Below are 13798 nucleotides of genomic sequence, written 5' to 3' on the forward strand. Positions count from 1 at the left end.
ATCGAAGTTTGCCCGAGATGCCTAACCACGTTCGACGATCGAAAACAATCCGATTATCGAAAATACACCGGACGTCAGATTGCTATCGAGAAACTTGCCGAACATAAAATTTACTGCGGTGACAACAGACCGACTCGCATGTTGATGCCGAAATCAAAAGAGGTCGAAGAATTTAGGATGCATAAGGCATTGTTCGAACATCCTGCAATCATCATTGCTGATTTTGAGTCTTTTCTCAAACCGTTGTCGTACTGCGAACCAGACCCCGAACTTTCATCCACAACACCGTATCAGTTGCACGAAGCCTCGAGTTTCGGATATGTTGTCGTGCGACAGGATAGGATAGATGAACCGTATGTTTACCGAGGACCAGACGTAATCAAACATTTCTTTGAAAAGATGGTTGAAGAGGTTGAGACCATTAGCAGCTTCTTACGCGAATCGAAACCAATGCTTCCATAATCCAGCGATGAACTTCAATCTCACAATAACATTGAAACGTGTCCGGTGTGCGATCAACGTTTCACCGACGAGAATCTGAAAGTATTTCACCACAATCACTTCACCGGAAACTACATCGGTGGAATCTGTAACACGTGTAATCTAAAGATCCAAAAACCTACGTTTGTCCCCATATACCTTCATAATGGCAGCGGTTACGACTTCCATCTCTTAATACGGAATCTTGGATATGATAGACAAAAAATAAATATTCTAGCAGAGAATGAAGAAAGGTACATCAGTGTCAGCAAGCGAGTATTGATTCCGGGAACAAACGAAACTGTGGAGATGAGATTTTTAGATTCTTACAGATTTTTATCTGCGAGCTTGGACGCTCTTGCCAGCAAACTTTCGGCTGAACAATTTAGAATAACGAGAGCTAATTTTCCCACCGTAGACATAGAAATGATTAGACGTAAAGGGATTTATCCTTACGAATATGTTAGTGATAATTCTAAATTTAACGACGACACTCTTCCACCTCAAAAATAATTTTACAGTCGACTCAGAGAGAAAGGAATCACGGACGATGAATACGAACACGCGCAACGGATGTGGGACAAATTAGGATGTAGGACACTCGGCGATTATCACGATGCCTACTTAAAACTGGACGTGACGATACTCGCGGATGTTTTTCAAGCATTCAGGAAAACGTCGGCGAATATTTACAAATTAGATCCTGCATATTTTTACGGTCTCTCGGGCTTAGCGTGGTCTGCCATGTTATTACAGACAAAAATAAAACTCGAATTGATACCGGACGTGGACATGTTATATTTTATCGAGAGGGGGATACGAGGTGGAATGGTGCAATGCGTACAGAGACATGCAAAAGCAAATAACGTTCACATGACAGAAGAATACGATCCTAACGAACAATCGAAATACATATTTTATGTGGATGCAAATAATTTATACGGACATGCTATGATACAAAAACTTCCTTACGGCGGGTTCGAATGGGTGGATACTACTTCCATTAACATTAATAATTTCAACGACTGTGAATTTGGCTTGTTTATAGAGGTGGACCTCGAATTCCCCAACCATCTACACGATTACTTCAAAGATTACCTCCTGCACCCGAACTAAAATGTTCGCCCGATTCAAATCAACGTAAGCTTCTGTTAACATTGGATAGGAAAGAGAGATACGTTCTCCATTACAAAAATCTTCAATTCTTAATTGAGAAGGGAGTTCAAGTAATAAATGTGAGAAGAATAATGAAATTCAAACATTCCGAGTGGTTAAAACCTTACATTGAAAAAAATACGTATCATAGAACACGCGCCACGTCAGATTTAGATAAAGATTTTTTTAAACTCATGAATAATGCTGTTTACGGAAAAACAATGGAGAATGTCAGGAAGCACGTGGACGTGAGATTAGTTCCCGATTCAAATAAATGTAGAAAATTGATAGCATCGCCGACATTCAAATCACGAAATATATATGATGAAAACCTGGCCCTGTTTGTGATGGATAAAAAAATAATCAAATTCAAATTCAAACCAATCTACGTGGGGGCGACGGTTTTGGATTTATCTAAACTGCATATGTTTGAATTTCATTATAATGTCATGAAACCCTTCTATAATGAAAATATAACACTTCTGTACACGGACACGGACAGTTTTATTTATTCCGTACAGACATCTGACCTCTACAAGAATTTGAAACAACCGAAAATGATTGATCATTTCGACACATCTTCCTTCCCTCAACCAAACAGATTTGATCTCCCTTCTCGCAATAAAAAAGTGCTTGGTAAAATGAAGGATGAATGCAACGGAGAAATCATTCTGGAGTTCGCTGGCTTACGTTCCAAAATGTATGTGGTGAAAACAGAAACCAGCATCACCAAAAAAGCCAAAGGTGTTGGTAAAAATACCGTGAAAAACAAGCTTGTGTTCGAGGATTACATCAATTGCCTCTATTCACAGTCGAGGATTCTACGTTTGGAGACAAGGATACAAAGCGTAGACCACGTGCTTACCACAAACAAAGTTAAGAAAATTGCACTGGATCCGCATGACGATAAAAGATGTATTTTGTCCTGTGGAATCCACACGTTGCCTTGGGGGCACTATCGTTTAGAAATTAGTAAAAATTGTAGGCAATGCAAATGAAAAAAAAAACTTTAACTGTCTCACATACACAATAAGTAACTAGCAAGGACAATGAATCTTTTTGGTTTCCGAAAGCAAACAATGGAGACTGTACACCGCACGACGACAGATCATGAATTTCTACCTTCCGTGTTAACTAAACTCAACGGTCTGTTGATCATTCACCTCAACAGCATTTGGACTAAATTGGATGAGGACGTGGGCAAGATGTTTTACGTCTTCAATAACAATTTACATTTCTACGAAATTCCGATCGACGGGAAACTTCGGATCACCGTGAATCCCGAGAACGTAGGCGAAATCAAAATTTCTAGCGGCAAAAACATTTTTCGAATGAAGCACGACAAGGTACTTTCTAACATGGCGTACGATGTTTCAGCAGGAGATTGTCTATACGTGGAACTCCTAGGAGATTACGACAAACTCGTTCCTCTCTTCGTAGAATTACGAATCGTCTATCCTATTATAAATAACCGTTAACCAAAAAAATGCCTAACGACATTTTCGGCAACACAAAGCGTGTAGACCATGCAGAAGAGATTCTCATGTTGGACGTTCGTGTTAAGAAGTTGAGGAGCGATTTGATCGCTTTGCAGGAGACCTTAAACAAAAGTTTTAGAGTCGGAGATCGCTACGCTCCAAACGCAATGTCTCGACCCCATTCTGAAAATCGATTCCGAACTGAAAACGCTCATAAAAAATTATGTCGACGTACCTTCTTACGACAACGTTCAAAATATACAGTTGAGCGTGGATTCGCTTCAAAATGATTTGGCCAAATTACAGCAATTTCAATCGAAAAATGAAGATTTGGAAAAATTGAAACTCGAAATCGAAGAACGAACTTCCGCAATCGAAAAGAATTTCTCTGAACTTCAAACCGTCGTGAACGATATCGATGTGGAACGCTTGCATGTCGTCGTTTCCAAATTACAAGAAGAATTCACCGGCACGTTGGAAGAAATTAAATCCAAGTTGCAGACTTTGGAAGATACCATGACGAACTTACCATCGTCAGACGAATTGCAGGTCATCGGTAAAAGTGTCGCGAACATAAAAATTCAATTGGAGGCGTATCATTCGAACACATTCAAACCACCATCGCTACGCTTCAGGCGTCTCTGGAATTGATCAACGAAGAAATTAAAAATATTCACGCTGAAGCGAGAGCGTTGACGAGCATTCAAGACACGTTAAGCACGGTTCAGCAGAAGATCGAATATTTAGAAAATTTGAACGTCGAATCCAATCTTGCTCATTTTCATCACGTACTCGACAACATACAGGGTGACTTGGAATCGTTACGGACGAGCGTACCTTCGAGCGAAGATTTGGAAAAATTGAAAACGGCGGTGACGGCACTATCCGAATCGAGCGACGTCAAAAGTTCGTTGAGCGATCTCGAGAGTAGGGTGGCCAATCTCCCTCCAAAGAATTGCACGCTTTGAAAAGGAACATATCACGTATGCTGAAACGACTGGAAACGGAAACGGCGAACGTGGAACAGATTCGAGAAGAAATCAGTTCGCTGGTGTCGACGCTGCCCACTTCGCAGAGCGTCGCCGACCATCACACGCAGTTTACAGAGATGCGAAGCATCGTGAACGATCTTACCGAGAAGAGCTCGAAATTGAATCAAGTCGAGAACCTTCAGAACATTGTCGTTAACGTCAGAGATCAAGTTGGAGTGCTGGAATCCACGCAGGAATCGACGCTGGCCTCTTTCGGTGCCAAGTTGCAAGAACTCAACGAAAACTACAAGCAGTTGAACGTGGAAGTGAAAATCAAACCGTCGTTTTCTACAGTAACGGATACCATAGTCGAGCATTTGCTGCCCATCGAAAATAAACTCGGACACGTTCACAGTAATCTCGTCACCTTCGACACTAAATTCGCCAAATTGTTCACCTTGCAAGCCATCGAAATCAACAGCGTACCCAATCAACAGAGAATCTCCACGTTCGTCGAAGGTAACAAACTGTACATGTTACATCCTTATCATCCGTACTACAAGTTTCTCCTCGATGGCACGATTCAGGTAAACGAATTTTCGTACTGGTCTCACGGCAGAAAAGCTAGCGTTCCCACCATGACCTTGATATCGAATCGTGGCGTTCAGAAAGCAGGAAACATTCCTCTGGCACGTTGGAACGAAACGCGCAACATATATGAAATACACGAAGACGAAGACCTTACCGTTTTCGACGTGAGTGCCGGCGATAAGCTGATCGTTCAAAACACAGGTGAGGTACCACCCTCTTTGAATCCCATCACGCTGGTGCTTCTCTTCAAACGTAATCTCTAAAAAAAAAATGTCTAGGCAAGCCATCGTCGAAGAATTGCATAAACCTGCACGCCGCAACTACGAACGTTTGGCGGTGGTAACCAAGGGCATCGACGACCTCTGGGAAAGTGACCTCGTGGAGATGAGTAGCGGCAATTTGAAAAACGTACATAAATCGAACAAGGGTAACAAGTACCTCCTCACCGTCATAGACACATTTTCGAAATTCGCATGGGCTCTACCTTTGAAGGCGAAAACGGGATCGTGCGTCACGGAAGCATTCAAATTTTTTCGCGAAAGCGACAGACGACCACGGTTTTTGCACACGGACAAGGGGAAGGAATTTTACAATGCCGTATTCCAAAAGTTTATTCAAAAACATGACATTCGACATTATTCGACCTTCAGTCACGTCAAAGCCAGCATCGTGGAAAGATTTAATCGAACCTTGAAAACACACATGTGGAAACGATTCACGCTTCGGGGAAATTACAAATGGGTCGACATCCTGCCGGAACTCGTCGACACCTATAATGATACGGTACACAGAACGATAGGCATGAAGCCAGCTGACGTTACGAAATCTGACGAGCAGCATTTAATTTCGACAGTTTACTGTCCAAAGTACACTCCCACGACTACCAAGAAATCAAAATTCAAAATTGGAGACCGGGTGAGGATCAGCAAATTCAAACGCACCTTCGAGAAGGGATTCACAAAAAATTGGAGCACGGAACTTTTTACGGTGGTTCGAGTTCTACCCGGAATCCGACACACGTATATAATAAAAGATAGTAGCGGCGAGATTTTGAAAGGAAGATTTTACGAAGAGGAACTCTCTAAAACGAAACACCCCGACACGTACCTCATCGAGAAAGTATTGGGTAGGAAAGGTGACAAACTGTTTGTCAAATGGCTGGGACTTCCGGAAAAGAGTTGGATCGACGCGAACGAGGTGATCTTGTGAGTACGTGGAACGTGGTGAAGCGTCTACCGGATTCGGAAAGTCAAACGAGAAAAAAAAAGAATGGCGAGTTGCTCCCCGACAGCATCCGCTGTCTGATCGTAGGTCCTTCGGGGTGTGGGAAAACGACACTGCTCGTGGACAATTTTCTCCTCGCACCCAATTGGTTAGATTGGAAGAACAGGCACCTGTACGTGTTCTCGAAAAGTTTGGAGCAGGCCGACAGCAACGAGGTGCAATTCAAAGGGTTGAGGACCGCCATAGACGTGCGAGAGAGAAATTTTTTTACTAACAATCTTGAAAAAAGCATGGGGCGAATACTTCAACACTGGATATCGTACTACGGACTCGGTGGAACAAATCGTCACGACAATTGTATGGCCCACGGCGAAGGCTTACTTGGAGTTCGTGGAAAGGCACGCAACGCAATTCGATCTGGGGAGGAAGCTCGATCTGTCCGCCCCGTTGGCTAGTTTCAAGAGCGATTGCATCAACGCTCTAGCTTGGCGTCACGTTTTCGAGAAGGTTTTCGGAAAGGATCCGGCCAGGTACCTGCGAACGATTTTCCCAAATACAGTCTGCGACAGCCACGTTCTGAACGAATTTACGTGGACGACCCAACATCGTTTCCACACGCATTACTTTCTTGGCTGGGGTCTGATCTATCGATTCTGCTGCATCATCCCGACGTTCTTTATCATACACTGCAACATCAATTACTTGGTGTTGCATTATACTGTTTTGGAAAACAAGTTGAACGTCCTGAAAGATTTGTACCAGGACGTAACTGAAACTGACGCCTTCAAAACTCAATTTCTGCGCCTCCTGAGGACTGAAAAAAAAAATATCGAATCAGTACAAAACCTTCGAACGGACGATCCTGCCTGATAATTTTCGTTTCCACCAGATTGTTGAGGGTTGTGGCAGCGAGCAGCAGCACCACCAAGTGTGGTCTTGGGCCACGTACATCGATTCTCTCAACCTAGACGCAAGCAAAGAACGCTACTTCCCCAAAAAGGATTCCGCGTTCGTTCGGGAGCGCATCGAGCGCGTGAACTGGGTAAAAATCCCCTCGCCGTGGGTCGACGTCGTGCGAACGCTCTTTTCTTATTTTCATATGAAAGATGATCGCAGTTTCGGAGCCAGGCGATTCGAGGCAAACAGCAACAATACCGTTAAAGCGGTCGTTTCCCCGAAGTTAGGATTTAGCTTGATCCTCGACCAGATAGACCTCCAGGAGAATGAAGCGTGCTGCTTGCTCCATTTCGTCCCGGGCAACAACATTCGCATAGAATTCTCCTGCTGCGACGTACCCGACTCATGCTGCGAATTTTGCCATACGATGTGTTTCTTGCAGACGCTAAGCAACACAACCCCGACGCTCATTTCTTCAGATTTGAAAGTTATACTCGTAGGCACGGAATCTTCCTCGCTGCAACCCACCACGAACAATTACAGAGTATGCCAAAAATGCCGCGCCTGGTTTAGGTCGTCGTCCGACGTCGATGCTGCAAATAAAAAAAAATGATAGGTCACTGAAGATCGTAAAAAAAATAATAATCGTAAGATAGGTTAAGTTATGTCACGTAAGATCGTGATCGAGTAAGATGTTGGCAAACATTGCGAGAAAATAAGGCTTGTATGTCTTACAAGAGCAAACCATTAAGTCGAGCCCTCCGCCCCCCAACTTTTTTCGGTTGGTGAACTCTCTCTCTCTCTCCAATTTGGGTCTACTACAAGTTCGGTGTGCAAATAATATAAAATAAAATGATAGGTTAAGTTATATCACTGAAGATCGTAAGATAGGCTAAGTTATATCACGTAAGATCGTGATCGAGTGAGGTGTTGGCAACACTGCGAGAAAATGAGGCTTATGCCTTACAAGAAAAAAAAACCATTAAGGCATAAGCCTCACCGAGCCCCCTCCTCACTTTCGGTTGGTGAACTCTCTCTCTCTCTCCATTTTTTGGGTCTACTAAAAAAAAAAAATATTATTTTTTGTTTGTTTGCTTGCATCACACAATACAGGCACGCGCGCATATGTATGTGTGTGTGTGTGTGTGCGACAGAGAGAGAGAGGTTTACAAAGGGTCACGATATATAAACATTGGTCCCGGACTTGGAAAAAAAAATTACGATAAGGTGCATTCATCCTTCAAGGATGAGAGCACGCTGTGTGTCAGCGCAATAAATGAGGCGCGGAACGTGGAGAGAGAAGGCGAGTGTTTTTTTTTTTTGTGAACCCCAAATGGTCAAAGTGAGTTTTTGATGTTTTGGTGCTGTTTTCTTCGCTGCGAAACATCGTCAGCGCAATAAATGAGGCGCGGAACGTGGAGAGAAAGTGAGTTTTTGAGGTATTTTTGAACCCCACTTGGTGTTGCAGAACCGGGTTGATTACACTACTAGTAGAGGCTCTCGTGTAGTTTAGCACGTAATAAAAAAGGATAGGTTAAGTTATATCACGTAAGATCGTGGCATTCGTACAAAGTGTGAGTGGGAAAAAAAGGGAAAAAATGGGAAATTTTACAAAAACATCGCTAAACGCTAAAACGTCGACAAAAAATTGTCAAAATATGTCAAAAAATGGTATTCAATTGATAAAAAAAGAGGCTACAAATGCATACCTACCAAGTACGAGTGGGAAAAAAAGGGAAAAATGGGAAATTTTGCTAAAACATCGCTAAGCGCTAAAACATCGACAAAAAATTGTCAATATATGTCAAAAAATGATATTCAATTGATAAAAAAAGAGGCTACAAATGCATACCTACTAAGTACTGCGTAGAAACAATCAATTAGCACTACTGGTGACCATACGTCCCGTTTTGACCGGGACAGTCCAGTTTCAGAAGCGTGTTCCGGTAGTCCCGTTGATACTATTTAAAAACACTATTTGTCCAGTTTTCCAAAAGTCTAGCAGTTAGCTTGAAAAACAAATTTCATGCTTTAAAAAAGTGATGGAATTGTTACATTACCGTCATGACAACACTATGGCAAAACAGATGGGACTGCATTTCAAGCAATTTATAACAATCAAAATGTTCCATTGTAGTAGAGAATGTTTGAGCAAACAGGAGTTTACTGTTTAGGTTAGCTCGTGTCCTGAGTTATATTGCTTTATGTGTGTTCCGTTATTTGTAGAGCAATGAATAGATATGCTCAAGAAGTAAGTGTATTTTCAATACGGACCTGGAACTAGAATTTAAATTCATGCATCTTAGCACAAACTCAAAAGACAAACCTCGCGTTGTGTCAGATTTGTAGGGAATTTTATGAATGGTTGACGAAGAATAAATAAGGTTGTTCTCAAGAAGACTAGTTCTTCTGAGACTAACAAGATTAATATCAAAGGTTGATCAGAAGGGACAAAAAACACAAAGCCATGCCGAGATTATAATAATTAATACCTTTTGACAAGGGGAGATCGTATTTAATTTATTGTTTTAGATGTGTCATTTATGGGACCCATACTTTACTAAATAATAATAATGCATTAATAATAATTATATAATGGGGGTAAAGTGATCACCTTGGGATGTCCCGTTTTTGGGTCAAAATATTATGGTCACCCTATTTAGGTCAATATCCACTGTTCAATATCAACAGTAAGTCTAAACTTGGCATGGAAATTTTGGTGGGAGAATTAAATATTACATTTGAGGGAGATATGAAGGTCTTGATAAAGTGTTAAATCTATTGAATATGTTGAATTTTCTATCTTAATTTGTGTTAAATTGTCAATGGATTTCTGTAGTGAGAGGAGGGGGTTTCGACCATTATATTTTGGGGATGACATTTAGCCACACGTTTTCGGTTCCGAACGTGCGAAAAGAGAAGCTGGAAAAGAATTAATATCGCAGGATCCAATGAAAGTATTAGCATTCGATGAAATTAATATTCTTGCGAGTCTGCAAAGAAATGGATGCAAAAATTTTCATGCTCGCAATGTTCCATTAGAAAAATATATTTTTTCGCATTTTGATGAGGTGATTGTGAAGAATTATACTATAGTTGTATTACAAGACAAACAGCATTCTCGATGTTGATTAATAATATCATTTATTAAAATATGTTAATCCCAGAAATTCAGCAGACAGATAGTGTTGCTTATTTAAAAAATGGATTTATGAAACAGACATTTGGTTCCCAGTAACATCATGTGACGACGTCTGCAATAATAAGCAGTGGCTTATTGTCTCAGCCAGAGGGACCCGGACAACTGACATTATGGGTCTCCTCCGAAAGTTACTTGCTGACAGATAGCAATCGATAGGAAACTTCTCTCATCTCATATAGAGCGACCACAAGGATAAGAACCTTCCACGAAACGCTCCACTATGCCCCTCCCCTCCACGCGGGAGTACGGTGCACAGGAGTCGCGGGTCTGCGCAGGTTTTTGCTTGTGGTTCCACTATACCTTTATAGCTACGTAGTTTTCGTAAACGTAGTGTAGTGTAGTACAGTTGTGAATCCAGTAGAAAGATTCAGTTGCTCAAACAGTCGATGCCTTATTGTTACACAATACCTAAACAAACGTTATAATTCATGACCTTTCTTTTATTTTACCAGTAATATTACGTGATATTTAAAATGTAATTTCCCACCAAATATTTTCAAGGGGGTCCCCAAGCCTCAATATGAGATTGAAATAAGACGGGAGATAAATTTCCCACATTGTTCACACCTGTTAAGTTTTACTTCAGAGATCGAAAAACTCAAGAGGTGGAGCCCAGGGGCAATTATCCCTTTACCCTTAGGTCCCGTAGCCCCAATTCTACCACACAGGGTATACAACATATACAGTGCTCCGACTGCTCGAGTCGGCATTTCATTGTGCGACAAATTTTCAGTGAATCAAGTCCAGTCGTAGCTTTACTTTCTATCTCTTAATACTTGAGTCCGCTGCTATTTCTTCGCAGCATATTGCAATTGACCTTTTGATGTTAGTTCACAATCTAGAGATCCAGTTCAGTGATAAATTAGCCATTTTTATTTTTTTCTACAACGTTTTCCATAATATTTCAAAAGCTCAAGGGGTTTTTAAACCCTGTAACCCCTCCTCCCCCTTGCGTACGCTACTGGGACCACAAACAAAATAATTGGCTGTGTGAAGCCTCCACCCTCCTTTAGAAAAGATTCCAGAATCCTGGCTGTGCTACCTCGTTGAAGTAAGAGAAAATATTTGTAATTTCTTCATCATTCAGTTATTTATCACATATTCAGACCACCGGGTCCTCCCCCATGGCGCAGTGGTAGCGTCATTGCCTTGTAATCACGGGGTCCCGGGTTCGATACCCGGTGGGGGCACAAGTGGTTCGGATCCCACTTTAAACTGTAGTTCCAGTCCCGATTAGCCTTACTGTGCATAAAGTGGACTTCAAACAGCAACTCAAACCAAAACCAAAAGATTCAGACCACCCTGATTTAGTTTCGACAAACTACTAAACTGATACAGCCTAAGTCGATGACAAAACATGGGGAGGCAGTTAAATCATTTTAAACTGGGGAAAGTAGCAAACTTTTGTGCGTAAATACGTCCCACTCTGGCATCTAGATATTTCTTTTTTTTTTTTACTGAGGGGCCCCCAGAGACCTGCGCTACGCCACTGTAGAGAGATCTTGTCCCTGCATGATTTGACGGAACAAATAGCTTAAGCTCCAAATCACTATTTTTTTTTATTATTATTTCAGTTCATTAACAGACATTTGTAACAAAATTTTTAAGTTATGAAAAGGGAAAAGCTATTAAAATTAGTATATTTTAAGACGACTTTTCACCTCTCTAGGTTATGTTGAACGGATAAAATTAATGCCGAAACAATGAATCTAGGACCTCGAGCATCGTGGCGCGACACGTTAACCACTCCGCCACGGAGGCTGATAAATGTCATTCGTAAACTCGTATATAAATACAAACACATTCGTAAACTCGAATTTAAATGCAAACATTATTTTTTCTAAACCTTTTTCATACAATTCCCACAAGGCATCAACATTAACGTACAAGAAAACATTTCCAAAATTATTCCACAAGCAATGGAAGCACAGACGTTCGCATGATTTTTTCCAGGGCGGCAAACTAAGCTTATTTCCCGCCATAATAGTGTTGCCCCTCCAAAAACACTCCTACAGTTTGCAGTTACCCTACTGCAACGCCCTTATAATAATCGGTGCGTCATACTCCTACCACAAAGCCAGCGCGTGTCATTTATTACAACCATTTCGGCAAAAGCGAGGACATGCCCAGTTGCACGATTCGCACTTCAACTCCCGGCCCCTCTCTCCAAAATCTTGCCGTGTTTGAAAAGCGAGGGGGCGATATGTCGGAATGTAAAGGAAATATCTTCTGGTTCTTGGAAAAACAAAACACTCACTCGAACGGAACGCGGTCAGGCTTCCTCAATTGTTATTCATTGCCGTAGTCAATCGCACAAAAGCAGGAGAGCTTTGATTCGAGAACAAAAATCACGGTTTCAAATCTCTGCGGAACAATAGTGAACACATGACGTATATTAAGTGTATGGTTAAATGCGACGTACGTTATAGCCGGACATTCAATGTACAAGGGCTGTCTTCAACATGCACACAATTTCCTTTAGTTGTTACAAGAGGAAGTTGTCATTAAGACAGTGCATGCTGTGATGCGTAGCGATAACTTCGAGGACAGAATACAAGTTCAAAAAGTTTCAGTAATAAATGAACATGGGAAAGTTTTATGTTGCGTATTTCACACAAAAGAATGCACATTACCTTAGATCCAATTTGGTTCCCGCACTGTCCAGCTTGAAGATGCACAATTTCCCTCATTTCCTACACAATCCAACACGACTACAGAGCGAACAAAACTGAAAAGAACTCACGCGACGTACGTCGTAAGGAATGAAACACGAGGGGTGGGTGGGAGACGTGTAGCTCACGAGCACTGAAGGGGAAATGTAATGTTCCAGTTTCGAGCGGCACAGAAGCGAGCACGTGACTCTGTTCGCGCTGCCGGAGCCACGTCACTGTTGTATTTTACTGTGTAGGTGGCAGCACATGAAGCTATTCTTATGCTCTTTTATTTCGTATTTACTTTTTCGAGTTCATTTCCGGCTTCGTCCTTCGTGATACCGTGTTATATTTGGACTGAACTGTGGATCCCCCTAGAGCTTTAACTATTCACGACAGGATTTCTAAGTTTCTAGAAGTTTTCACGACGTTCTATGCATCGCGCCTCTTTACGTCCGTCATAGCATTTCTTAATTACAGGCTGGTGAAGTACCCTCACGGCTAATTAGCGTGGAATTGATCTGGCAATCCGAGGTCGCTCCTTCGTCCCTTGGCCCGAGCGTACCGCATGGTTACGCCGTCACGCACCTTATTCTGCAGTTTGCGTGATCGAATTCAGACAAGGGCATTCTGAAAGCACTTGCCTGAAAAGTCCATACGTGTAAAATTATGTGCAAGTACAAGGACATGGAGCGTCTACGAATCCTGTCTGCTTGCATAAAGTACAATACTGTTTAATTCATAATAGATGGATAAAACTTTCACCCGGGCGAGGTGGATTTTTGGAGCCCCTTTAATTTCTACCCTGCCACCCCCCACCACTTTCTACTTTGGTCCCCCTACAGAATAAATTAAAAAACATGACCACATTATAAATGTCAGGTTTTCATGACTAAACAATAGTCTTATTTTCTTAAATACTTTCAGTGTTTATGTAAAATAACGCGTTTATTGTAGGTGTGTATTTATTTAATACCTATATTACATAATGATATCAAAATAACAGTAATCTGTTAGCTTAAACTGGTGCTTAATTGTACAATACTTATAATGTTATGCAGCAGTAATTTCCATTAAATCTTGTCTACAAAAAATCAACTCTTTTTAAAACAAATAGCCACGTTTATCGAATTAGATATAAGGTTTTGG

At 41.5% G+C, this 13798-nt stretch overlaps 1 protein-coding gene across 1 annotated transcript in view; it reads right to left on the reverse strand.

Moving 5' to 3' along the window:
• LOC145987813 (tubulin beta-1 chain-like) overlaps positions 1–12815 on the reverse strand; it is a 111700-nt gene extending 98885 nt beyond the window's left edge. The window contains exon 1 of the mRNA XM_083122534.1: positions 12632–12815. Coding sequence (XP_082978660.1) covers positions 12632–12688 — 57 coding nt within the window. The 5' untranslated portion in view covers positions 12689–12815. The remainder of the gene's footprint in view (positions 1–12631) is intronic.
• Between the last annotated feature and the right edge of the window lie 983 nt (positions 12816–13798).

This window comes from Lepisma saccharinum, chromosome 5 (genome assembly GCF_977018435.1).
Source record: "Lepisma saccharinum chromosome 5, izLepSacc3.1, whole genome shotgun sequence".
NCBI lineage: Eukaryota > Metazoa > Arthropoda > Insecta > Zygentoma > Lepismatidae > Lepisma > Lepisma saccharinum.